Raw genomic sequence first — 27754 nt, forward strand, 5'->3', positions numbered from 1 at the left:
CATTGTGCACATGGACACATAACATTAGCTCCCTTGTGCGATTGGTAAGATGCACTGTCTTTCCCAGGAGAGGAAGTTAGGACGTGTGCTCCTAATCCATTGATAGGTTTGATGCAATGAATGTGTTTGCATGTCTGCACTATGCATGTTACAGGGCCAGAGTTAGGACACCTATGTTTACCTGGGTACTTCTGCGCAGTATAGGTGATTAAGCATAAGAATGCATTCTTCTGTGAACTAAAACCCTGGCTTTTAATTTAGCTGTAGGGATAACAGTTGTGCCTGGATGAGTGAATCTGTGAATGCAATTGTGTGAACATTTGCATGTGAGTGTGCGAAGGGTTAATAGATTTTTGCTGTTTTCTAGCCACACCCCCTTCAGCACCTCCCTTTCCCTAATAATTTATTTAATGTCCTAACTAGAGGCGATGTGCCTGGATATATGTATGTTTATCATTATTACTCATGAGAGCATCACTGAGCCTGACTAATTCAACTGAACCAGTTACAGGGGCAGATTGCGGCTGAACAGCAGACCGTGGGAGGACAGCGAGGGACTCAGATGTGCTTATGGGGCTGGAGTAAGTATCAAATCTTTATTGTTCTACGTCTCTGGTACACTTTAATGTAACAGAGGTCTATTACTGTATAAGGGTCAGTTCACATTAGTGCGGTTACAGATCAGATTCGTTTTAAACGGATCAGTTTTCTGAAAAACTGATCCATTTTTCAGAATGTTGTACTTTTTTGTAGCATACATTTCAGTACAAAAAATGTTTGCCAAAAAACGTATCCTGCTGGGTATCCAGGACCAGGAGCATAGGGGCCCTGGGGCAAAGGTAATTTGAGGGCTCCCTACACCCACCCCAAAAAGTCAGCCCCCTGGGCCACGAGCTAGCTGCTGCTCCCCCCTCCCATTGCAGCCCACAGAATCTTACACTAGGATGGTGGTGGAGGTAAGATGGCAGATCCAGGCACTGGGCACTGTGGCCACGGCATATCTGTGACTATGCGATGGGAAGGGAGGACCGTAAGGTGGCAACTCAACAGGCAGGGGAGAGTGGCAGCAATCCATACTTTACCTGCTTCTGCCAGCATCATGGTTACCATAGTTCTCTTCCTGTCTGCTGGACCGCAGTGGCGTTCTTCCCGAAATGACTTAGGCATGTGACGTCATCACGTCAGGGAGAGTGCGGCTGCGGTCCAGCACTTTCCCCTGCCTGCTGACACGCCACCTCATTGTGCTAACTCCCATACCACAGTCACAGATACGGCGCATCACCAGCTCCCTGATCTGCCATCTCACCTCCACCCACCATCCTAATGTAAGATGCCGTGGGCTGCAATGGGGGGGGGGGGGGGGGAGGAGTGAGGCAGGGAAGCAGCAGCAGCTAGCTCGGGGGCCCAGGGGGGCTGACTTTTCTGAGTGGGTGTAGGGGACCCCTGTCACGGACGGTTGCGGGGCCGCAGGCGCGTCCGGAACCGCCCGTGAAGAAAAGAACGATCGCACTCGATTCCCTGCATCGATTGCGCTTCAGATCAATAGAACCAAGATTTGATGTGTAGTATCCCTCTGCCTAGGAACAGCTGGGGGATCTGTCTTAGCTGAGTGGAAGCCTGGGGGGGGGGGGGGGGAGGTGTTAATTAGCTTGAACAGCTTCCCTGTGGAAGGCACCATTTCCCTTTCTGTTGTGGGAACCAGGTGACACCTAGCTGATCTCATGTAGATGTTAATTAACCAAAGGGTGATCAGGATGCCTAGGTGCAGCCAGGCAGGCTACGAATCTCCGGGAGGTCTTGACACCTTGCTCACTGGTAAAGATCAAAGGGAAGTCAGCTAGAACACATCCTGAATAAACCTGAGTCTCATAGCATAATCCATAACTTCCCAGATCTGTCATATTTCTGGGGTTCCTGAGATGGCAGCTTCGCCAAACGTGGGGGAAGTGTAGCATGAGTCCCGATGCTGGTTCTGAGGAAGTTTCAGAACATTCTGAGGTAAGGACTTCCAGTTAGGCAGTTTGAAAGTGCCCTGATGATACCACAGGGGTCCCACCCCTCATGTCTGGTATCAGGGCGCTGGGTAAATCGAGACCGACCTGAAAATATTAGTAAATCTGCCCTGACCTGTACGGTTCTGTGAGATAGAGCCCATATATGGTTAAGGCATGATTTCTGGTCTCCAGGACAAGGGGAGGACTCATCTCATGTTCTAAGGAGGTGTGTGGCCCCGCCCTCACTCCCTCCTACTGAATCAGGGGCATAAGAATGGCAGAGGAGCCAAACTCAGTGTCCTCCACCCAGAAAACATCTTGAACTCATCGGTGCCAGCTTGAGGATATGCTGGCATCCACCTGGTCTGAACTCTGAACTTTGAAACCCAGAACTCTGATTTTCTCCCACACAAAGGACATCTTCCCAGGAACTAAGTATTTTTCTCCCTTCTTTTATTTTTTTATACTGGCTATTACTGTTTTAATAATTGTTGATTTTAATAATTGTCTGTATATATTAATTATTTATATTGCGTGAATAAACGACTTTCTCCAAGTCATTCACTGTCCGCTACCCTGCTTATCAGCACACACAGAACTGATCCCGGGTCTCTGAAGATACGCTACTGTTTGTTTGTTGTTGGCTAGACAGAATATCGTGTGTTTAACCGTTTTATTCGCAGGACTAGTCAGTTAGTGGGCTCCACGGTCCCATGGTAACCGCGGTGGTGGCAGTTTACTCTGAACCAGCGGGTGAAGTTGTAATCACCCGTGTCTCACAGGCTCCATTCTGAGTTGGCTGCGGCTAATTCTTAACGGTTCCTGCGCGTTGACTGCGACCAGAGTTCGCACGACCTGTGCGCTGGCACCGTTTAGAAGGCTAAGTGCGGTCAGCCACTAGGGCTCCTGTGACAACCCCCAATTTACCTTTGCCCCAGGGCTCCCATGCCCATCCTAGCATTTGTTGGCCAATTGGATGCAAGCAAGCAATCCACTTTGGCATCCGTTATCGTTGCAATGTTATGTGTGTGAAGGGAGGTTCATTTTTGTATTGCCTTTCATTGCTTCTGTGGGGATTTGTGCTCCGAAAAAAAGTGCCAAATCCAGTTTCCATGCACGGAGCCCACGGATCAGTTTTTCTGTACCAATGAACATGGCCAATATTTTTAGCATTGGCTCCATTTCTGTCCTCTCCAAAAACCGTATCTCACGGATATGTTTTATAAACAAGTGTGAACAAGTAAACAAGCGTGAACTAACCCTTAGGGAGTGTTAAAGTAGATTTATGTATCCTGCAAGGCCAGGACCAGGCGCAATCGCATCGTCTATCGGGCCTGCACTTGGCGCCGCGTTGTTTTTTTTTCACCAATTAAATCGAATTATTTGGTCGATCGGCTGCCAAAAGTCGCCTGATGTATGGGCACTTTTAGGGTGGAGTCACATTACAATGAGCTCAGCAGGAGCAGTATCAAATCCCTGTTGTGCAGATACACTGCACCACCGCGGGCATCTGTCTGTTGCCACGTCAGAGCAGATGTGTGCCATACATTGGATGAATGGTATTGCAGTCCACTGTGTGAAAAATTATTACCTGTTGGGATTCTTGCAACGACTCAAAAAAAAGCACATCAATAAAATGTTTTTGTGACTCAGCCCATAGAAAACCATTGCCAGTTTTGTTCCAACGCTAACCTTTTTGTTTGCTGACAGGTTCATTCAAAAAATGCAACTCAGCAAACCTTGGGCTTGATTCCCTAAAGCGTGCAAAGCGTCCAATAGAAGGCCTGCAAGCTGTTTGGAGCTCAGGGAGGATGACGGACTTATGGGTAACTAATCCCCTTCAGATCCAGCCGCACACCTGAGGCAATGAAGCCTCATTTAAATCACGAATTTGAGTCCATAGAGACTCGTAACTACTTGTGAGCCCATGCCTGGCTGGGGGAAGCCCCAGGTTTGTATAATTTGTTTTCCTTTTACACCATCTCAGGAACGCTTTAAAAGAATAAGAGTAAAGTTACATACTGACCTCGCGACCCAGAAAGATGGATCCCGAGTGCTCACTGATCCATCTTTCTGGTGTTAGGGTATTCGTGACACCACGTGATGGCATGTGACAGGTGCGAACAAGAGTTCAAGCGATCCCGGTACTTTGCGCTGGAGTCATCGGGGATCTTAAAGACCCGATCTGCCATGACAGTCGTTATTGCCATGCATCTCTAAGCATCGTTAATCGTGTGCCTGGACCCACAAGTATCAGGATCTCGGAAACAATCACTCATTGCTCCCCCCCCCAAAAAAAAAACGCTGGTCGTTTGAATAATAGTTGGAAAAATAATGTAGTGGTTACAGGCCTTTAGCTTTCGGCTATTCAGCCTTCATCAGACTCAAATCCTGTATGCTGATAAGATGTAAGAGCGCACAGCTACAGTATATACACGCAATATCAAAAGGGGATAGATTTTTTTTTTTTTTGCAAACTTAAATACTTGTCATTAAGATGCTTTAATTGAAACAAAACATCCAAATATGGTCTTGAGAGGATTTTAGCTAGCTAATATATGACAAATAGATAAGACCCTTTATTTATTCAATCCTCACATAACTGAGACTGTGCCTGGTATAGAGGCATCGTAAATTCTGAGTTCAAAAGTTAGCTACAAGCAGAATGGATGCAATATTTGTCTAAGCTGAAAAAAAAATAGGACATTATATACCTTTAGGACTCGTTCACAATAGGGGCGTTTTCGGCCTTTTTTCAAGCGCAGGCAATTTTTAAAATTGCCCACAAAACGCTTGTGCAATAAATCTCTATGAGAAGGTTCATATCAGCGCGGTTCGTGCGCTGTGCATTCAGCAAAGCGGTGCCTGTACCATTTGTGGGGCCTTTCCTATAAGAAGGTATAGGAAGAGTACTAAATGCTCACAAAAAACGCTTTATGTGACGATTGTGTTCGCTTTATTAGAATAAATACATTGTATTTATTCTTTTCCGGGTCAAAGAGTTCACTTCCTGACCTGCGTCAGGAAGTGAATTACAAAACTGCTCTGGAAAAGTGCTTCGAAAATCGCTTTTACTAGAAACGCAGCGCGCAGTGGAGCGCCAGGAGGGGGGGGGGGGGGGGGAAAGTGCACAAAAACGCAAAATGTAAGTGTGAATGAGTCCTTAACCTCATACCAATATAAGAAATTGCTATGCTCGTTCAATAGTTTATCTACAGATTTGAACCAACGTATAAACTTTTTTATTAGTCTCTCTTTCTGTGATGTAAAGCCACTCTGCAGGGCACTAACTCGAAAATCATTTAGGGCCTGTTTCCACAAGTGCGGAAACCGGGCGAATCCGCAGAGTTTCCCCGCAGGCGAATCGTGTGGGGAAAATCTGCCATAGGAAAGAATGACGCCACCGGCCGAATCGCTTACCTTAGCGATTCGGCCGACATTGCCGTCAGTTTCTGTGCGGGAGCTGCGAATCCCATAGCCGTGCATGGCACAGCTTCTGGGATTCGTCAGCGTTCCCACTGACCAGGAAGTGCCACCGCAGCCGCGCGCGCAGTGGCTAGTGGAAACGGGCCCTACAAGGAGTACTGTAAGGGGGGGATAAGGAGAAAAAGAGCTGAACTTGCCTGGGGCTTCTAATGGTCCCCTGCAGACGTCCTGTGCCCGCGTAGCTACTCACAGATGCTCCGGTCCCCGCCGCCGATTCACCTCTGGAATTTGCAACTTTAATGCCGCAGACCAATATATCCTTACTCCGGCTGACTTCACTGGGAGTGTACTGCGCCGGCGCAGACCGTATTGCGCCTGTGCAGTACGCTCCTGATGATGTCAGCGGGTGCGAAGTGCAGTGGTTTGCAACATTAAAGTCGCAAATTTCGGAAGTGAATCGGTGGCGGGTACTGGCACATCGCTGAGTAGCTGAGCAGGATGTCTGCAGGGAACCATTAGAAGCCCCAGGGAAGTTCAGCTCTTTTTCCCCCTACCCCCCAACATTACTCCTTTAAGCTGTCTTCATGGGGAGGAAAGTGTGTAGGGACTGGGAGATCCGATTTGAGATTGTTAATGGAGTATCTGTGTCCGTTCTTATGTTTACGCAGTTTGTCCAGTTTCTCCCACTTAAGTTCTTATGGGGCATTTTACACACATGATCAGATAAATCACATTAGTAGAATTACAGGAAAAGGTGCATGGTACTCTGTATTCCTGTTGTGAACCTGGTATTGATATCCTATCCATGGAGTAGAAGAAGTGTCTGCAGGTCTCACAACTTTTTTGTCTTCAGGGCGATGTTTACTTTTGTTGTGGCCGATTCAAACAACTCCTGACAACAATCTGCTTTAGATTGGGTGGCTGCAAATACACCTGGAGAGAAAGTTCAGGTAATAACTTTCTCCGTCTGTATTCCTTGTGTAAAATGGGATGATGTTCCTTTGCAATCCTTTTTAAGATTTCTAGGTGTAGGTTGCAGGTGACAACCAATGGGACACGGCCCTCTTCCTGGTTTTGCTTATATTTCAGGAGCTGAGTCCTAGAGATGATGTAAGCTTTCCTGATTTGGGCCTCAGTGATAGGAGTACTGTAACCTTGTTAAAATAATATTCCTAAGGTAATCCAAGTGTTTGTCTCTGTTCTGCCTGTTGGAAGACCCAGTTGCATCTTATAGCTTGCCTGTAAATTATGGAGTTCTTTATGTGCTTGGGGTGGAAACGGTCATACCTGAGGTACTGTATGTGAGATGGTCTGTTGGTTTGCGGGACGTAGATCTTTGTAAGCTACCCGTTAATTCTAGCTGATAAATGAATTTGTATAGTCCTATTTAACTATAAACTTTCTACATGTGTAGTGAGCCGTTTGCTTGGCCATATGGATTCTCTGCCTGAAGCGCCACAAGATAGGAGAAGCAACTGTATGTGTACTGCACAGATGCACAGATATTTATAGCAAGATGAGCCCCTGCGGGAAGGGGAGCACATGTTTAGTGATCAATAGTCAATTCAAAGAAGACACCGGTATGCTTGCTGCCATCCACCAACCTGCAAAACAGGTCAAACAAGAGGGGAGGGAGGAGAGCAGAGCCCAGAGGCGACTGATCCCTGTGTGTAAAAGTATCAGAAGTGAAAGTCACTGTTATTTCAAATAACTCTCCTTCTTCAGTGGCTGAAGCTGTCATATTAGAGGGTCAGCAAATGTGGTTGTGCCGTTTATACTCTGGCAAGAGTATCATAAGAAAAGAAACAATCCCTGCGCTGTCTTTGGTAGATGTTGAGGAGGTGTTTAGGCAGGGGCTGCTCCAGTGACTGGATGGTGCCAGCAATTCTAACAAAAAGATACAAAAGAAAACAAGAGCGCACCGCTGGTGCAATAACGTTTTGTATTGATCTCAATCACTCACGCTGTTACAAGGTACACTTACAGTGTGTAAGAAACAATGCGCCTGTCAAGCCTGCCGTCAATCCTCTCCAGTGTCCCGCGCTTGGCCAGAGCAGCGGGATGCGATGGAAACTGCGTAGGAGCCGGAGGCGGTGGGCGGGGCCAGGTCGCGGGGATGCCGTCTGACGTCACAACGTTTCGGCGTAGACCACGCCTTCATCAGGTCTGATGAAGGCGTGGTCTACGCCGAAACGTTGCTGCTCTGGCCAAGCGCGGGACACTGGAGAGGATTGACGGCAGGCTTGACAGGCGCATTGTTTCTTACACACTGTAAGTGTACCTTGTAACAGCGTGAGTGATTGAGATCAATACAAAACGTTATTGCACCAGCGGTGCGCTCTTGTTTTCTTTTGTATCTTTTTGTAAGAGTATCATAAGGATTGGCAGAAGACAGCTGGGACTGCAAGGCTCAGCGGACCTGCAGTTTGATCATCCACCTGGCAACCTAGGCAGGTGCCTGGGGTCTAGTCTGTGTCAAGGGGCCCACCTGCCAGCTTCTTTGACCTCTCTTTATTTCAGCTTACCAAAAGCACCACAAGCGGGCCCTACTACCTACTACCTTGCCATCACATCCTACTCCATCTCTGGTCATCAGTAGCAGGGGACATCCAGGGACCCAGAGATCCAGTCATGTAAATCACAGAGGCCACTTATAATAAAGTTTAAAAATTAAAAACCTGTTTATTAAATACAATGAACACCATCTTTAGGGGTACTGACACTAAAGTGTTTCACAAGGGGGACCCTCGCTTCCTCACAGTGGAAAGCTGAATAAAAAAGGCTAATTAATTACGGTAACAAAGGCAATTAGTTGGAACAATAAAGAGTTCATTTTAGTTGGGACAATACACACTCTGTGCAACATAATAATTTTTATTAAAAAATTTGGAAATTCGATTGATTTGAATTGTGTATGGCCTCCTTAAAGGGGAACTGAAGAGAGAGGTATATGGAGACTTCCATGTTTATTTCCTTTTAAGCAATACCAGTTGCCTGGCAACCCTGCTGATCCTCTGCCTCTAATACTATTAGCCATAGCCCCTGAACAAGAATGCAGCAGATCAGATGTTTCAGACTTTAAAGTCAGATCTGACAAGACTAGCCGCATGCTTGTTTCTGGTGTTATTCAGATACTACTGCAGAAAAACAGACCAGCAGGGCTGCCAGGCAACTGGTATTGATTAAATGGAAATAAATATGGCAGCCTCTGTATACCTCTTACTTCAGTTCCCCTTTAAATATCTCTGCCCTATCAGGCAAGTTTCCCACTGAGGCATCACACTGCCTTGTGTTATAACGCAACCTGAAATAACATTCACAGTGGCATGCAACATAATGCAGACAAAGAAGCAACTGACAAATTGACAAATGTGCGCAACAACATGTTCCATTCTAGCAACGCACTTCATGTTTTCCGTTGTAACAATGGAATCAGTAGCATTAATTGCAACAGAAGATGTGTGAAATGTCCATAGTCGCACCATGTCACAGTACTCTAAACAGTGTCCGTTAAAACACAATGGGCTTGATTCACTGACAGCGTGAGTTATCTGCTGTTACGCGCGCTAGTAAATCAGGGGCCCTTAATTTCGTGTCCTTACACGCTACGCGCGCTATTGGCAGCATAGTGTGTGCAATCGTGGAGCGCAGCATAGCGAACGCTAACAAATAACGTAGCTCCACCCCTCCCGCCCTAAGCCCCAGCGAGTCCAGTCACATCAGAGGACCAGATCCCCGCACTCTGATTGGCCCAATAGGCTGTCTGTCAAGTGATGTCACGTGACAGACAGCCTATTGGGCCAGTCAGAGTGCAGGGATCAGGTCCTTTAATGTGACTGGACCCACTGGTGCTCAGGGCAGGAGGAGTGGAGCCACATTATTTTGTTAGCGTTCACTATGCTGCAATTCAGCAGCACAGCGTATGCTAAGTGCCTGCCCCAAATTATGCACGCTACGCTGCCAATAGCGTGCATAGCGTGCAGGGACACTAAATTAAGGGCCTCTGATTCCCTAGCTTGCGTAACAGCAGTTAACTTGCGCTGTTGTGCTAAGTTTAGTGAATCAAGCCCAATGGCACTTATTCAATTCACTTGTCCCTTTAAGTTTTCTCCTAAATGATATGTTAACACGTTATCAACAAAATGCCTTTTAAGCCACCAGCAAGCAAGAAAATAATCAGATTAATTTTGACAGTACTTTTTCAGCTAGTTTTTGGTGTTTTTCAGTGCTGAAAAGTTAAAAAACAGAAGATGAAAAATCATTTCCTATAAGAAAACTTAGAACAAAATTTGTGTTTTTTATCTACAATAGCACTTTTTATTTTTAAACTGGAATTGGTAAAACTGAGAAATATGTGTTTTTTCTATTTTTTTTCTCCTATTTTTCCTATTAAAATACATAGAAAAGAAAATTGTTAGAGGGAAAAAATACCATATAATGAAAGCCTAGTTAGTCTTGAAAAAAACAATATATATTTCATTTAGGTGTCATAAGTAGGGATAACATTATTGCTGATTAAATAGGGACATAGCTAAAATGTCAAAACTGCACTGGTCCATAAGGGGGTGACAAGGTCTGGATGCAAAGTGGTTAAAAGACATTTAATTGATGTGGTGTAAAAATATTACCTTGGAGAAAAATTGGAGAAAAAGTGAATTGAATAGGGATCAATGTGTCAGTGTGAAACTAACTATAGGCTACATTCACAGTGGAGAGTTGCGACGTAACAGCGGCATTGTAACGTGGAAAGTCGCACTGCAAATTGTCTGCAATGCAAAAACCTCTGCGATGACAGAACAACGGGTGTGATCTAATGGAGTGTGACATCCCATTGCAGTAGTATTGTAATGGTAGTATAATGGTAAATGCGTAATTATAATGGTAGTGCGTTACGGCATAGCATGCGGGTTGACAGTGAAGCATACTTTTCATCGACTGTTTGCTTCACTGTATCCTAAGGCTCCTTGGACATTGCATCCATTGAGTTCCATTGCAACGGACAATATAATCGCATCACACCAGCGCAACGGCGGTGCAAGGGTTCTGTCGAAATAACACACAGCATGCTGTACATTTACCGTACAACATGCGTGTTCATGGTAGCAGTGATGCATACTTTCAATGTACTCTATGCTTCACTCCCTATGCGTAATTTCGCAATGCAACGTGCATAGTGTGAAAGTAACCTAAAGTACAACCCCAGTCTTTCATGTTTCATGTACATGTTTTCTATAGCAGCTTCTGCAGAAAAATAACATTTCCAAAAACATACAAAGTATAGCGTCCTTTAATTCAGGGCCGGGCCAAGGCAGAGGCGAGAGAGGCTCCTGCCTCAGGGCGCAGTGTAGGAGGGGATGCACAACTCACTCAGCTATCATTCCCCTATTGTGTATGAAGCAGAGAGAAATAAGAAAAGGGGATACATGGCAGTGACTGCAAGCCAGATAACTAGAGATTTAGGTGTTGGGGGCCCTGGGGCGCCTCTTAGTCTAATAGCAATCAGTGTGTGACGGCTGGGGTGGGAGGGATGGAGGGGCACACTTTGGTGTCTCAGCCTTGGGTGCTGGAGGACCTTGTCCCGGCTCTGCCTTTAATGTACAGATTTATGGTAAAAAAAAAAACAACTATCTGCAGCAAATTGACTTTAAAAAAATATTAATAAAAAAAAGAAAATATAAACATGTTAATCTTTGGAACAAACTACCATTGCTCACAGCACTTACTCAATTTAACAGTCTGCTACTTTGTGTTTTAGGCAAGTGTCCAAACCATATACAAAATACAACAAAACTATTTTAATATTTATTCATATCACTAAATGACGTTAAACAACCTGTGTGTACGACTACCTGAGCATGTGTGAAGTGAACTTGACAGGAAGAGGGCATCCAGGAGTAAGCAGCTAAGCACACGCCTATGGGGACTTTCCTTCTGGGTGTGTTGAAACTACGTTGTCAGAGAGTGTGAGCCAGGCAGCTCTGCGTTCACCTGCGAGGCAGGAGTCTCGTCTGAAAATCATGGTGTTATTGAGGAACCCTGTAATGTAGCAATGCTTCCCTGGCCAGGATGGACTCTTGTGGTCATTATCTATATTCTGGAGCATGTAACAGGTATGTTATTTTACTCATCGGCATATGCGTGTGTAGAAGCAAAAGACAGGAATATTTACTCATTTGGCTCAGGAAACAGCAAAACGGTTTAACCAGGCTGTATTTCAAAAGTAGAGAAAGCCACAAACAATGGGTCAGAACAGCAGTAATTCAAATATATTGAGAGTAGCCGGGTGGTGTGAGACTGAAACTGCATGTAAGTCTCCAAAGACCTGAGCGAAAGGCAGCTGCAGCTATAAATAGTGATGTCAGTGACTCTGAGCGTGGAGTCTGTAGTTCAGAGAACACAGTGCTCAGGAACAGGGCAATGTGCTCATTATGTCCCAGAATCTATATGAAGTGGCATGGTGCACATGGACAGCGCATCTGGTTATTGTTTATCCCAGCCAAATGTTGAGATTCTTCTGTGTGTTTTGCTTGTGAAGCTATAATACTGTTCAGTTTTAAAAATGATAACTGGATGTAAACTTTCCGATATACGCCTGCGCAATACTATTCTCCGCTGGAGAGAGACAGAGAGAGCGCAATGCGCATGCTCAGACCGGCCGGGATTGGCTGAAGTTATGGGGCCCGGTACCGGCAATACAGAAGGCTGAGGATGGCGGCGTGGAAGCAGATGGGGCTGGAGGAAGCCTGAGGTATGTACAAAACATTGACTATTGTTCGTCTCTGGTTTCCTTTAAGGGCTCGTTTCCACTAGTGCGGCGTGCGTCTCGTAGACGCACGCCGGCACTGAGCGGGTGGGCGGGATCGCAGGCGATTCCCATCAGCCGTGCCATGCACGGCTATGGGAATCGCAGCCTCCGCCGCGAATTCTGTGGGGGTTTCCGGCCGAATCGCTACTGCAAGCGATTCGGCCGGCGGCGCCGTTGTCCCCTATGGCAGAGTTTCCCCGCGCGATTTGCCTGCGGGGAAACTCTGCGGATTCGCGGCCGTTTCCGCGAGAGTGGAAACGGGCCCAAACACTTCTTTTCACGCTGGGGCCCATATGCAATTAACTTTTTCTCCTAGGAGATAATTTTCAACTTCTTTTGAAAATAACTTTTCAGCACTTTCCAATTTAAAACATACCAAAAGCTGATGAAAAAGTACTTTCAAAATTATTTTGAGGATTGTCTTGCTTGCTGGTGGTTCAACCACTTCCCAACCACAGTTTTTTTCCCCTAAAAAAAAAACAGAGCAATTTTCACATCACACTCCTCCCATTCATTGGCCAATGACTTTCACCACAAATTAGGCTTTCTTTGGGTGGTACTTTTTGGTAAGATTTATTTTATATACATTTTAAAGGGAATAATAAGAAAAATAATGAACCAACAATCATTATTTCTCAGTTTTCAGCCATTATATGGTAGTTTTAAAATAATATGTGCTACGATAGATAAAACCCACACGTTTTATTTGCCCATTTGTCCCGGTTATTACAATGTTTAAATTATGTCCCTAGTTAAATGTATGACAATAATATTTTAGAATTATTTCTGCATGTCAACTCACTGTCCATACACATCTATGGGCCTGTTCACATCTCTGTGTTGTAACGGACCAATTTATTGTAACTTGCTGCATGCAACCTTTGAATTTATGTCTATGTGCAGCCTCCATTGCAGTTTACACACATTTATAACTCTAAAGGTGGGTACACACGTCAGATAAAAGTCTTTGGAAAATGAAAGATCACAGACCAATTTTACCCCCTTTCATGTAGTATGAGAGCCATGCTCTACACAGTCTATTCTATGGAGCTGAACTCCCCATCAGATAAAAATCATTGCAAGATGCTGCACACAAAGACCGCTGTACACATGCAATAGATCAGTATCTGCAAAAGATCTGTTCCTGGAAAAGATCCATTCCTGCAAAATGCATTCATAGTCTATGATATCTGCAGATCTCATACACACCTTGTTTAATGGACAATTATCTGTAGAGCAGATCCACCAGGTTGGATCTTCAGATCGGCAGATAATTGTCTGATCTGCAGATGAATGTCCATTAAACAAGGTGTGTATGGGACCTGCAGATATCATAGACTATGAATGCATTTTGCAGGAATGGATCTTTTGCAGGAACAGATCTTTTGCAGGAACAGATCTTTTGCAGATACTGATCTGTTGCATGTGTACAGCATCTGAGTGTGCAGCATCTTGCAAAGATTTTTTTCTGATGGGGAGTTCAGCTCCATAGAATAGACTGTGTAGAGTATGGCTCTCATACTACATGGAAGGGGGTAAAATTGGTCTGTGATCTTTCATTTTCCAAAGACTTTTATCTGACGTGTGTACGCACCTTTACTTTATGATCCCATTAATTATACTGAATTGGATTGTGAGCATGATCGCCCCGAAATGCAGGCAACCATGTGCTGCGACTCAGTGGTGAATCGCAGTGCATGCATGAAAACATCATAGAGTGCAGGCTTTGCACTGTCTGCTGTCCCTGCGATTGCGTTTCCATAAGCACGGCTGAAAGTGCGCTCGCTATATAGAAACCAGCCCTAAGGCTGGGCACCTACTACAAAATGCTAATCACAATTTCTTAGTGATTAAGGTCTCTTTCACATGTAAAGGGCCACTATTGTGAAAAAAGTAGGCAGTTAAAATCTGACAGAACCATCAAGTTTTGAGCCAGTCCATCTCATCATGGGAGATTCTTTTTTTTTTTTTTTTCTTACTTTCGAACTCAGCTCTGTATTTACGCTACTAGACTCAGCAGATAGGCTTCATCGCAAACCTCTTTATGTCTGGTAAATCAGTTTGCATCAGGGCCCGTTTCCACTATCGCGAATCCGCATGCGTTGCCCGCATGCGGATTCGCACAGTCAGTACAAGTGGATGGGACTGTTTCCACTTGTGCGTTTCCCCGCACGTTTTTCTGTGCAGAAAAAATCTGCAGGGTAGGGCCCTCAGAATTCGCCTGCGTGTGGAATGCAGGCGAATCGCACGCAATGTATTTAATAGGGAAATCGCATGCATTTTCCCCATGCGTTTTTTGCCGCGATTTCACATGCGATTTCGCATAGGTATTAATGTTAATTTACACAGGCAGTGACATTGTTAAATTCGCATACAGCCTTACCTATGCGAAATCGCATGCGAAATCACGGCAAAAAACGCATGCGGAATCGCACCCGCATGCGATTTGCCTGCGGTGATTCGCCGGCGATTCCGCAACGCTATAGTGGAAACGGGCCCTCATAGTTCGACACTCTTTATATACTTTCTCTTTATTTTATCCGTATATAGTAAATACATATTAAAGTTACAAACTGTATACAAACCAAACATAAATATTCTTATACAACCCAGCCCACATGTTCAGACCGATACATACACCCCCCCCCCCATACATCCTACTACACATACAAACCCGTCTGTACCTTCATGCACCCATAAATACAAGCTCCTATACCCACATACACACCTACTGACCTAGTCATTCCCCTCTAACAACCAAAACATTCACACCATTCACCGAACTCCTCGTCAGCCAGTATTACTTATATTCTGTATGGATACTAATCCCATCTAAAGCCCAATTTACACGGTACGACCCCCCGCACAACCCAACCCCACCTCCACCCACGACCCAACCATCATGGGAGATTCTCAGGGTTTTTTTTTTGTTTTCGACAGCATCGGTCTCCGTCTGCCTATAAGCGGTAATTGCAGGCAGCATTTGCAACTTCACACATGTCAGCGTTTGACATGTGGTGCAGTTAACCTGTTGCAAAAGAAAAAAACACATCATGCCGTATCTGAGCAAGGCCATACTCAGACCTGACTCTACTCAGGGGCCACCTCTCAGCTGCCCACGCTGTGCACTAAAAATGTTTTAATTTATTTTTAGTTCAAGAATTACAATCAACTTTTTCTGATTGATTGTAACATTTTGAAAAAAAATCTGACCAATGTACCACATACCTGTATTCAATGACAAACCTTGAAAATATTGCTTGTCTATACAGTAAGAAATTAACAATCTACCCTACATCATTAAATGTTCATAAAAATTGATCGGTAAAAATCCACCACCCCCGGTTGAGTTATATTGAAAAAAAACCAGAGAAATTCATTTCCAACAAATTACATTTTTTTTTTATTTCTCAGTTCAACTGCAATAAGGCCTGATCCATACTTCATAAGGGACCTTGGAGAATGTGACTTCAATGACAGGCTCCATATAATATAGTTAAATGGAACTTGAGAAGGATATGGATTTTTCCTTTTTAGATAATACCAGTTTCCTGACTCTCCTGCTGATCCTGTGTGTCTTTAATACTTTTAGCCACAGTCCTTCAACAAGCATGCAGATCAGGTGCTCTGACTGAAGTCAGACTGGATTAGCTGCATGCTCTTCAGGTGTGTGATTTAGCCAGTACTGCAGCCAAAGAGATCAGGAGGACTGACATGCAACTGGTATTGTTTAAAAGGAAACATCCATATCCCTCTCAGTTAAAGTGGGATTGTCACCATAAAAATCTAATTTCAACAGCAACTGGTCTGAGTGTGTTAAGTGATAAAGATGCTGATCCTGCATTCAAAACTTGTTGTGCTGTTATGGTTTGGAGTTATCATATACCTTAGGAGCACTGGCCCTTTAAGTGCCATTGCCAAACAGTTGCATGCTGGGGGGTCTTTGTATCTATAATACATTCCTCCTCTTCTTTTTATTTCCCCCTCCTTCTAATGACATAAGACAGTGCACTTTCTAGTATTATAGACCTCAGTGGGAGTGTCTGAAAACTCTAGGAGGAGAGCAGGTAACGAATACACAATTAGCAAGAGGAGAAAAAAAGAGAGAGGGAGGAAATAATGTCAGGAGGTCGAAGGTAACCAAGATGGAAACTGCCTAGATTAGGAGTCTATGCTTTTCCATTATAAAATTCACACAAATCATAACATGGACAGTGCAATACATTTGTTATGTAGGTAGAACTAGGGCCTGATTCACAAAGCGGTGCAAACACTTTGCACGCCTGTGAAAAGCCCTTTATCACGCCTAAACTTAGTTAAGGCGTGATCTGAAGGAATTCGCGCGAACTCCCGCGCGCAAAGTTTTGCGCGCGTAGCGCCCATTAAGCCATATGGGACTGTGTACGCGCGGTAGCTTCGCGCGAGTTAGAGCACAAAGCGGTGATAACTTTGCTAGTGCAAAGGTTATCACGCCTAAAGTCTTTTAGGCGTGATAACTGAGTTATCACCGCTTTGTGAATCAGCCCCCTAGTATTTATCATCTTATATACTGTGTGTGTTTTTTCTTTTTAGGATAGCATGGGTGTCACTTGTTCTTTAAGGTTCCCTTTAAGAACAGTGATGGTTGTTTCAAACACTGTTTGGCTCTGATCAGCATTGTTTGGCCTCTTTCACAGTGCGACGTTAAAGTCGCACGTTAGAAAATGTTTTAACGTGGACTAACGCACAGCAATATTAAGTCTGTGCAACATTCACAGTACACAGTACAGTCGCGTTGTGTGTAACATGTAGCAATATTTAGAAAGTGCTGCATACTGTGCGTTTAGCAACAAATCTGCTGCGTTGTGTGTGTTGCACATGCTCAGTAATGTTTTTTTCATTTTTATGTAACGCATGCGCCGTTTTCGTTCCATCACTGTGCGATGAAAACGGAGCACCAAACGCATGGCTAAAGAATGTACTATAACGTCCAAGTTATAGTATTTCAATGCGTTGCATTAGGGGCACGTTATGTGACTTTAACGTCGCATCAAACGCATCGTCCCACTTTGAAAGAGGCCTTTAGGAGTGCACGAAAATCGCATAGTAATTGCTAAATATATGCAATTTTTTTTATTTATTTTTGGGATCCGGCAAATCACATTTTTTTTCCACTAATCGCAAATCGGCGATCCCATTGGATTACTTGATGATCATGTTACCAACGCGTGCAGTGAGTATATGCGAATCACAGTGGAAAACAGCCCTAAGGGCCCTTTTCCACTAGCTGCATTTGTGTTGTGTTTACACTGTTTGCATCTTCAAAAAATGCATTCCCATTCACTTGAATAATCAATCGCAGCAAAATCACTCAATTTTACCGCAATTCTTCAAAATCATGTCAAAAATGCAAACACTACAGAAACGCAACTCAATTGTTTCTAGGAAAGGACCCGTACAGTACCCCACATACAGAAAACACAACCTCAATTATATATGTCTCCTGAGGCACAAAACTTATTTAATAAGGTCTTACGTTATTGCCACCTTATTTATTAAATACCTCATATTGTATTTTGTGTGCAAGGTAAGAATCAGATCCAGAGTTAGGCAGGGGTCACACTTACTTGAGTATGTGGAAAATGGCAGCGTTTTTCCACTGAGGAATGTGCAGTAACTGCTCAGTTTTGGCCAACAGCCAGTTGACAGCACCTGACTGTCATCAATACAGTAGGGAATCATGTTGTGTGAGAAAGCAACATTGCCTAGGTGTTTTCCCGCAGTGGGAAGAAGGCACATTACTGCCTCTGGCAGGGTCTTCCCTTCCCTAGTGTAATCTACAGGATCGTGTGCTTCTTTCCTATGACAGCCTGTACTTGTATTACTGGGCCTACCTAACCAGCCCATATCGCATGATCATGTCTTTTGTAGCAGGGCCGGCCTTAGGTTTCACAGCGCCCTGAGCGAAACCTGATTTTTGTGCCCCCCTTTATCCTCTTCGCACATGCGTGCACACCCACGCACACATACACACACACACAGAGGCCCATATGCAATTCCTTTTCTCCTGAGATATCTCCTAGGACAGTGGCTCCCAACCTTTTTTGACGTTGTTACACATCACGCCAAATGCTCAGATCTCTGTGACACGTCACATATGTATAATAGAAAAAATACCATTAATAACCACAAATGGATGGAAAGAGTGCATTATCTTAAATATACTTAAAAATGAAGGCTAGAACCTTTCAGGAATATTAATAAAAACAATCAGTGTTAGCCGCCCCCCCCCCCCCCCCCCCTCACCATTTAAAATGACAAAGAAAGACAATTTGCACCACACGTTACAGCCGCAGTGTCTCCCCCCCCCCCCCCCCCAAAAAAAAAAAAATAAACGCCCTTAGACTCAGTATAGGTAGGTAGCCAGGTATAGGTGCCATAGTATAGGATCTCATGTGTAGGTGCCCTCAATATAGATTGCCAAGCATAGGTGCCCCCAGTATAGGAAGTTAGTTGAAGTTCTCCATCTCCCCCCATAGGTAGCCAGGCGTAGGTGCCTCCAGTATAGGTAGCCAGGAGTTGGTGCTCTCCGTAAAGGTAGCCAGCTATAGGTGCCCCCAGTATTAGAAATCAGGTGTAGGTGCCCTCAGTATAGGTAACCAGCTATAGGTCGCCCCCTTGGAAGCCGGCGACCTGAGCGACCGCTCCGGTCGCTCATATCAAAGGCCGGCTATGTTTGTACTATTTGCCTTGTATAACTTTGTTCTTTGTTGTATAACATTGTTATGTCTGTCATCCTTGTATCATTGTATATATTTATTGTCCAGAGCTGCGTAATATGTTGGCGCTTTATAAATACAATTAATAATAATAATTACTCCCAGTGCACTGCAGTTATGCACTGGGAAGCATTATGTGCATTTTCGCTGTGCGGGAAAACACCAGAGATTTTTACAATTGTGACTCCTGGACTCAGTATCTAAGTTTAGAAAAATTCTTGCGTCCAAATGATGTGGTGAAATCCCTTCAATGTAACTCTTTCACTGTGGAGTCTCTGAAGCTAATAACGCTCCTGTAATGTTTGACCCTGCTGTGCCCCATTAGTTTAAAGGGGAACTGAAGTAAGAGGTACACAGAGGCTGACATATTTATTTCCTTTTAATCAATACCAGTTGCCTGACAGCCCTGCTGGTCTTTTTCTCTGCAGTAGTATCTGAATAACACCAGAAACAAGCATGCAGCTAGTCTTGTCAGATCTGACTTTAAAGTCTGAAACACCTGATCTGCTGCATGCTTGTTCAGGGGCTATGGCTAATAGTATTAGAGGTAGATGATCAGCAGGGCTGCCAGGCAAATGGTATTGCTTAAAAGGAAATAAACATGGCAGCCTCCATATACCTCTCTCTTCAGTTCTCCTTTAAACAAACGTTTGACATTAGAACAGAGACTTGGGTGACCCTTTAATGCCTGAATCAATTGTTAACTGGCACTCAAGGAATTTAGGTACCGTATGTAAAACATGGTAGATATGGGCTAGGGTAGAGGAAATTTATTACCGGTAGTTATGCTGGCTTAAAGGACAACTGAGGTGACATGTGACATGAGATAGACATGTGTATGTATAGTGCCAAGCACAACAATAACTAGGCTGTGTTCCTTTGTTTCTTTCTCTGCCTGAAAGAGTTAAACATCAGGTATGCAAGTGACAGTTTCTATCTGGGTCGGGGACCGGGCCGGACTGGGTCAGACTGTAGCACTGATTGATTACAGCCATAAAATACTTTCCTGTCAGGTAAATGGCTTCCTGGAGCAGGAAAGAGATAAAAAGGGTCAATAATTAATAGATTTGAGCTCTAGCATAATTCAATGAAGGTGTCATTGAGCACAGACAATGAACAGTAAAACCTTCAAATTTAAAATGAATAGTGATGTATTGGGAGAATACACAATAAATAAAAATCCCTGTAGGTGCCCCACAAAACACCTCCACAAGAGCTACTCAATAATCAGGGATATAGCGAAAACACAGGAAACCAAAAAATTGCAAAAAGTACTTTCTCTTTTAATATTCCAATATTCCTTCTATTTTGTTGCTATCTAATTCCTAGGTTCTCAGGCTCCTTTTACACATGCAGGTACTCTAATTCCTGCATTGCATTGTGTTACACTATTTTGCCACAAGGGGCCTCAAAAGCAATGAAAGTCTACAGAGACTTTCACACTTATTGCGGTCCCTTTCGGTGAGCTTGAAGCATCCAAGCCAATGGAAGGGCAACATCACGTTTCTGACAGCATTGAGCTTGACGCACAGTGCTTGGGTAATGTAAGGCTATGGGTGACACACTATGGCCTAACCCAGTTAGCACGCCTAAAGGCTTTGGGCGTCCTAACTAGGGTGCTAAGTAGTTAGCACATGCAAACTACTTAGCACCGTAGTTAGCACATGCAAACTTAGCACCGTAGTTAGCTCATGCAAACTACTTAGCACCATAGTTAGCACATGCAAACTACTACTTAGCACCATGCTAACTAGGGTGCTAAGTAGTTTGCACGTGTTAACTAGAGTGGGGCCGAACCTCCGATTTTCGATTCGTGAACCGGGTTCGCGAACTTCCGCGGAAGGTTCGGTTCGCGTAAACGTTCGCGAACCGCAATAGACTTCAATGGGGATGCGAACTTTGAAAAAAAGGAAAATTATGCTGGCCACAAAAGTGCTGGAAAAGATGTTTCAAGGGGTCTAACACCTGGACCCCCAGGTGGAGGAGTGGGATACATGCCAAAAGTCCCCCGGGAAAAATCTGGATTTGACGCAAAGCAGCGTTTTAAGGGCAGAAATCACATTGAATGCTAAATGACAGGCCTAAAGTGCTTTAAAACATCTTGCATGTGTATACATCAATCAGGTAGTGTAATTAAGGTACTGCTTCACACTGACACACCAAACTCACCGTGTAACGCACCGCAAACAGCTGTTTGTGTAGTGACGGCCATGCTGGACTGGTGCGCACCATGGCGAGAGTGCAGGTTTTGGTGGCTTTACAGCCATGTGGTCGCCTGGCTGATGTAGCTGAATGACAGAACATGTGACTGTCCAGCTGATCAAATTTGGTCTGACCACAATGAGGCAACGACCTTATTATCGTGGGTGTGCCCCCCGAGACACTCATCTAGGCGTCGGTCATTGCTTCGTTGTGATACGCAAGCCCCTTCACCACGCAAGGTAATGATCACGAAGGGGAATGGGCGCATGTACATGCCTTTTCTTTTGTTGTTGCAGCTGCCCGCAGTGCAGCCAGAAAAATTAGGCAGTCATGTACACGCACAGAAAAAATTATTACAGCGGCCTTACACGTTACATCCATAGTGTTGCTGCGTAACTCAGACATATGAGCTGGTGAAAATTAATCTGGCTGTAACAACAATGGCTGTGCATCAGTGATTTCACCACTCAAATAATTCTTGCGAAGTGTCAAATGCAGCGGGAAGTGGTGCTAGTAGTAGCGCTGGTGGCTGAGCAAGATGAGGTGTTCTGTGTCGCTAAATACTCAACCACGTCCTGACGATCTTGGGAGGTGATGGGACGTGCCTTCTTCAGAAGCACTGTACTGTGGGCCAGGTCCACACGAAATTACATTTACACGACCTCGCACAGACCTGCCGGGTGGCCTTCCTCTGGCTCTGGCACTACCTCTTCCTCTACCTGTTTTGTCCATATCTAGTATGCACGGGAGTGGTATATCACACTGCGTGCACTCACGTAGGTAGGTGGGTTCACTTAACTGCACAGGTATGCGCACTGATGCGGTGGGTTCACTGAACAGAACAGGTATGCAGTGGCGGGTTCACTGAACAGAACAGGTATGCAGTGGCGGGTTAACTGAACAGGTATACAGTGGCGGGTTCACTGAACAGAACAGGTATGCAGTGGCGGGTTCACTGAACAGAACAGGTATGCAGTGGCGGGTTCACTGAACAGAACAGGTATGCAGTGGCGGGTTCACTGAACAGAACAGGTATGCAGTGGTGGGTTCACAGAACAGGTATGCAGTGCAGGTTCACAGAACAGGTATGCAGTGGCAGGTTCACAGAACAGGTATACAGTGGCGGGTTCACTGAACACAACAGGTATGCAGTGGCGGGGTCACAGAACAGGTATGCAGTGGCGGGTTCACAGAACAGGTATGCAGTGGCGGTTCACAGAACAGGTATGCAGTGGCGGGTTCACTGAACAGTAAAGGTATACAGTGGCAGGTTCACTGACAGAACAGGTATACAGTGGCGGGTTAACTGAACAGTACAGGTATGCAGTGGTGGGTTCACAGAACAGGTATGCAGTGGTGGGTTCACAGAACAGGTATGCAGTGGCAGGTTCACAGAACAGGTATACAGTGGCGGGTTCACTAACAGAACAGGTATGCAGTGGCGGGTTCACTAAAAAGAACAGGTATGCAGTGGTGGGTTCACTGAACAGAACAGGTATACAGTGGCAGTTCACTGAACAGAACAGGTATACAGTGGCGGGTTCACTGAACAGAACAGGTATGCAGTGGTGGGTTCACAGAACAGGTATGCAGTGCAGGTTCACAGAACAGGTATGCAGTGCAGGTCACAGAACAGGTATGCAGTGGCGGGTTCACTAAACAGAACAGGTATGCAGTGGCGGGTTCACTAAACAGAACAGGTATGCAGTGGCGGGTTCACTAAACAGAACAGGTATGCAGTGGCGGGTTCACTGAACAGAACAGGTATGCAGTGGCGGGTTCACTGAACAGAACAGGTATGCAGTGGCGGTCACTGAACAGAACAGGTTATGCAGTGGCGGGTTCACTGAACAGAACAGGTATGCAGTGGCGGGTTCACTGAACAGAACAGGTATGCAGTGGTTGGGTTCACTGAACAGAACAGGTATGCAGTGGTGGGTTCACTGACAGGAATACAGTGGCGGGTTCACTGAACAGAACAGGTATGCAGTGGCGGGTTCACTGAAACAGTACAGGTATGCAGTGGCGGGTTCACTGAACAGTACAGGTATGCAGTGGTTGGGTTCACTGAACAGTACAGGTATGCAGTGGTGGGTTCACTGAACAGGTATGCAGTGGTGGGTTCACTGAACAGTACAGGTATGCAGTGGTGGGTTCACTGAACAGGTATGCAGTGGTGGGTTCACTGAACAGGTATGCAGTGGTGGGTTCACTGACAGGTATGCAGTGGTGGGTTCACTGAACAGGTATGCAGTGGGTGGGTTCACTGAACAGGTATGCAGTGGTGGGTTCACTGAACAGGTATGCAGTGGTGGGTTCACTGAACAGGTATGCAGTGGTGGGTTCACTGAACAGGTATGCAGTGGTGGGTTCACAGTACAGGTATGCAGTGGTAGGTTCACTGAACAGGTATGCAGTGGCAGGATCACTGAACAGGTAATGCAGGTATCCAGTGGGCTCACTGAACAGAACAGGTATGGTGGGCTCACTGAACAGAACAGGTATGCAGCCAGGAACAAGCTAAGCCTAACTAATCTTTCCCTATGAGAGACAGTCTGCAGCAGCTCGCCCTACTCTCACTAACGCAGGCACACGAGTGAGCTTAATGGCCGCTGCTGCCTGCCTTTTATTAGGGGGGGAGTGGCTCCAGGAGCTAGTGTAGCCTAATTGGCTACACTGGGCCTGCTGACTGTGATGTAGAGGGTCAAAGTTGACCCTCATGGTGCATTATGGGGCGAACCGAACTTCCGCAAAACTTCGCCTGCGGGACGTCACGCGAACCACTGAAGTTCGCATGGAACCGTTCGGCCCAACTCTAGTGTTAACTAGGATGCTAAGTAGTTTACATGTGCTAACTACTTAGCACCCTAGTTAGCACGTGCAAAACATGTTAGCACATGCAAAGAGTCTTTTTACTGGCGTGCTAACACTTAGCACCCTTTTCTGAATCAAGCCCTATGTGTGAATGACGCAGCACAGTGCAGTGCATGACCGGACTGATGGGAATACTAGTGATGCATTTTCTGTCCAGCAAGGAGTACATCGCTGAGCAGGGGTTGGCATTATGCATATGACCCTGTTAGCACACTCTGCTGCAGGATCATATAGCTGTCATATTTTGCGTTGCAGTGGGATGCAGCAGGCGCATCACATCCCCACCGTAATGCAAAAAAAGGTCTATAATTAGCCTTAATGTGTGGTACGCTCAACAAAGGGGGTACTTTTGATGGGTGCATTGGATACCCAGGCTTGATTTAATCGAGTATAATACATTTAGAGTTTTAGAAAATTATAAATCAAATAAACCCAAAATAATAATAAACAATAACACCAAATTAGAATTAGCTAATTTAATGGAATTGTAAACACATGGACATTTTTTTTTAAATTACCATGTACTACTATCAAAAACTCTGTGTCAAGGGGTACATGACATCATTTTTACTATACCAGGAGGTACTTGGTGAGCACAAGCTTTCAAAAAGGGAACATACCAATAAAATGTAAGGCATATTGCTATCTAATCTAACTGTCCGGAGCTGCAGAATGTTTTGTCCGTGTCATGGAGGCTGCCATCTTGCTCTGCAAACTCAGGGGCAGGTAACGTCTTTTTCTGGCTATAGACGTGTAATGTCAGCTTCTAAGCTTCTCTGAGCTACAATTATTTTTATTAGAACTAGACAGTAGGATTATGGACTGTGTCAGCAGTGTTGACCAGCTCAGCCAGGGGACAGTTTACTGTAGACACTCCTTATGTTCACAAAACTGAGATCAGGGAACAAAAGTTATTTGTGGTTTTGTTTGTTAGTGTAGCTATTTGCGAAGGCGAGTCTTTGTTCAGGTTGACGTTGAGTAGGAAAACAAGAAGGGCAGAACTGGCTTATTAAGGAGAAACACGAACTAGAACAGCTCTTCCTTTGGGCAGACTTATAGATGAAGCCCCACGTCTTTGTGAATGAATCATACTAAAACATTTTCACAGTGAAACCAGCTGCAAATGTTATCCCAGACAGAAACTTGTGAAAAGCAGCAGAGACACATGTATGTCATCACAAACCTTACTCTTAATTATTTAATAATATGCTGGCTTGTGACACATTGACAGCTCTACAGAAACTGTAGCTACAACTGGCAATAGCAGATAGCGGGCTGTCAGGTTTTTGTGCCTGTTAATTTGGATGTGAATTACTGACATATTGGGATGATTCTTTCTTTCATTTGGTCCTAACCAATCTCCCTATCTTCCCTGACTGCCTAAGGGCCTGTTTGTATTTGTGCCGATGTGCGTCCCCGAGACACATGCTGATACTTATTGATGCAAATATGCACCCAAATCCTTCTAGTCACAAATTCTGCTGGCAGTTTATTGGTTTTAGTTGGCTACATTTCCCTTGCCTAATTATCATGTGGAAAAATGCTGCAAACCATCCCTAGCGGAAACAATGCCCAATGGTAACCTCTCTCTAAATGGTAATTCACCCCTTGATGCCTAATCCTATAGCTTTGTATTAGATTCAACTACTTAAATAATCTATTAAAAGTAATGTATAGTGTATGGGTACCGACTTCATATGTACATTTTGTATCAATTATCTTGTCCATGCTTAGAAGCGAAAGCTACAAACATTCAAAGTTCACATACAGAATTCCTGCATTTTTCTTGAGAAAAAAAAATTTGTTACACAGCTGTATCTGCAAAAAATGTTGTTATGCCATTTACTCTAATGCTAGTAAAGTCAAAGATGCAGCAATTATGTAACATGGCATGATATAGCCTAATACGCAGGATGTTTGGATAGTGAGCCGCCATGTCATTGCACCTGACTTTCTGCAATGCCTTCTGCAACGAATGCTTGATGCATGTACTATTCAAGATCTCCCCCTAGTCTGCGTTGGTTGAAGAGCTTATGCTGATATAGATTATTGTCTTCTATGTAGGGGATGGACTCCGAAGTGGAGTGGATACTCGTTGAGGTGCAGTGTTGGGTAAGGGGGCATGCTGGGATGTTGCACTGGGAGTTGGGGCACTGCTAGTTGAATGGTGGCACCTGAATAGGTGGAATTCTGGCTGATATGGTGAGGAGAAGCATAGCCTACTTAGATGGGGGGGGGGGAGTAATGTTACCCTTCAAATTGGATAATGCCCTTAATCAGGTGAAAAGCCCTTTATTATATTAAATTACAGACACAGGCATCATAAGGGCAAAAAACACATCAGAATTATGCTTTAACAAAACATGCTATCCTTCCTCAGTGTAGTGGGTAGTTGTATATGAGACTTCTATAAAGAACAGGGTAGTGCCCTAAGTATCTGCCTATTTTGCTTATTCCTAAAAATCTACCTTTTGTAATTAAAGAATACTGGAAGGCAGCTAGTCCTGCTCAATGCAAAAACACACAACAAGCTGCTGAATACTCTGTGGGATGCCAAGAGACAATGAAACCCTCTTAAAATCGCATTCACAGAGCAAAGGGTTATAAAACATAGACGTGTCCAGCTGCCAAACTCGTGTGCAATTTCCTCATAAGGTGCAGATGATAGCCTTAGCTTTTATTTTGCCCCTCGCAAATCCCTTGCATCCAGAACAGGGCAAATATTTTGACTCGTGGGCCACATAGGAATCTTAAATTTGACGCAAGGGGGGCGGACCAGTGAAGATAGCTGATACCCCCACAGTTATTAGCAACCACCTCCCCAGTTTAAATTGACCAGTGTGCCCCAGTATGAGCAGGCCCTTCCCTAGTTTAAGTTAACTGGTGTGCCCCAGTATTAGCAGTATTAGTTGACCCAGAAATACACTTAATTGGCAGCATTTTCCCGCAAAATACACATAAGTGGGCAGCCGTTTTCCCCAAAATAAATAATTTAGAAGCATTTCCCCCCAAAATACACATAATGCGGCAAGGTTTCCCCCAAAATACACATCATGTGACAGCGTTTCCCACAAAATACACATAATGTAGCAGTGTTTCCCTACAAAATACACATAATGTGGCAATGTTTCTCAAGAAAATATACATAATGTGGCAACAATTCCCCGAAATAAACATATTGACAGTATTTTCCCAAAAATACATATATAAACATATAAGGCAAATAATTTTAACACCCAAAAAGTAGGTATGAGGTAGTGTTCCCCTTCAATGTTTTGTGTTACACCCACAAACCTAACCTGCCCCCCCCCCCCCACACTCCACCAGATAGCGTCCCCTAATAGCCAGGGTGGCTCCTGAAAGGAATAATGACCTCACCTAGCAGGTGAATCCTCTCTTGGCCTCCGGCGTCTCTCTCTGATCTTCATTGCAGCAAGACCGGCTGCAAATCTCCCACGATGTCAAGGCAGAGCAGGGCTACAGGAAAATGGTTGTGAAGCCCAGCACTGGAGACACAAATAGACTCCAGCGCTGGGCTTCAGACGCCATTTTCCCATGGCGTCTCTGCCGGACTCCAGGGACTTCCGCAGCCACCATTGGACCTGGTGAGCTACAGCGGGTGAACTGGCGCAGTGTCTGTTGTACGCCGCAAGCCAGTTCATCTACTGGTGGGACATAGAATCTGGCCCTGCATC

General features: G+C 44.8%; 1 protein-coding gene across 3 annotated transcripts in view; it reads left to right on the top strand.

Annotated features, from left to right (window-relative positions):
• The first annotated feature begins 11383 nt into the window (after positions 1–11383).
• Positions 11384–27754, top strand: part of IFNLR1 (interferon lambda receptor 1) — a 62091-nt gene continuing 45720 nt past the window's right edge. For all 3 annotated transcript variants that reach the window (XM_068268999.1, XM_068269000.1, XM_068269001.1), the window contains exon 1: positions 11384–11530. In XM_068268999.1, the coding sequence (XP_068125100.1) occupies positions 11470–11530 (61 nt within the window). In that variant the 5' untranslated portion in view covers positions 11384–11469. The remainder of the gene's footprint in view (positions 11531–27754) is intronic.

This window comes from Hyperolius riggenbachi, chromosome 2, assembly GCF_040937935.1.
Source record: "Hyperolius riggenbachi isolate aHypRig1 chromosome 2, aHypRig1.pri, whole genome shotgun sequence".
Lineage (NCBI taxonomy): Eukaryota > Metazoa > Chordata > Amphibia > Anura > Hyperoliidae > Hyperolius > Hyperolius riggenbachi.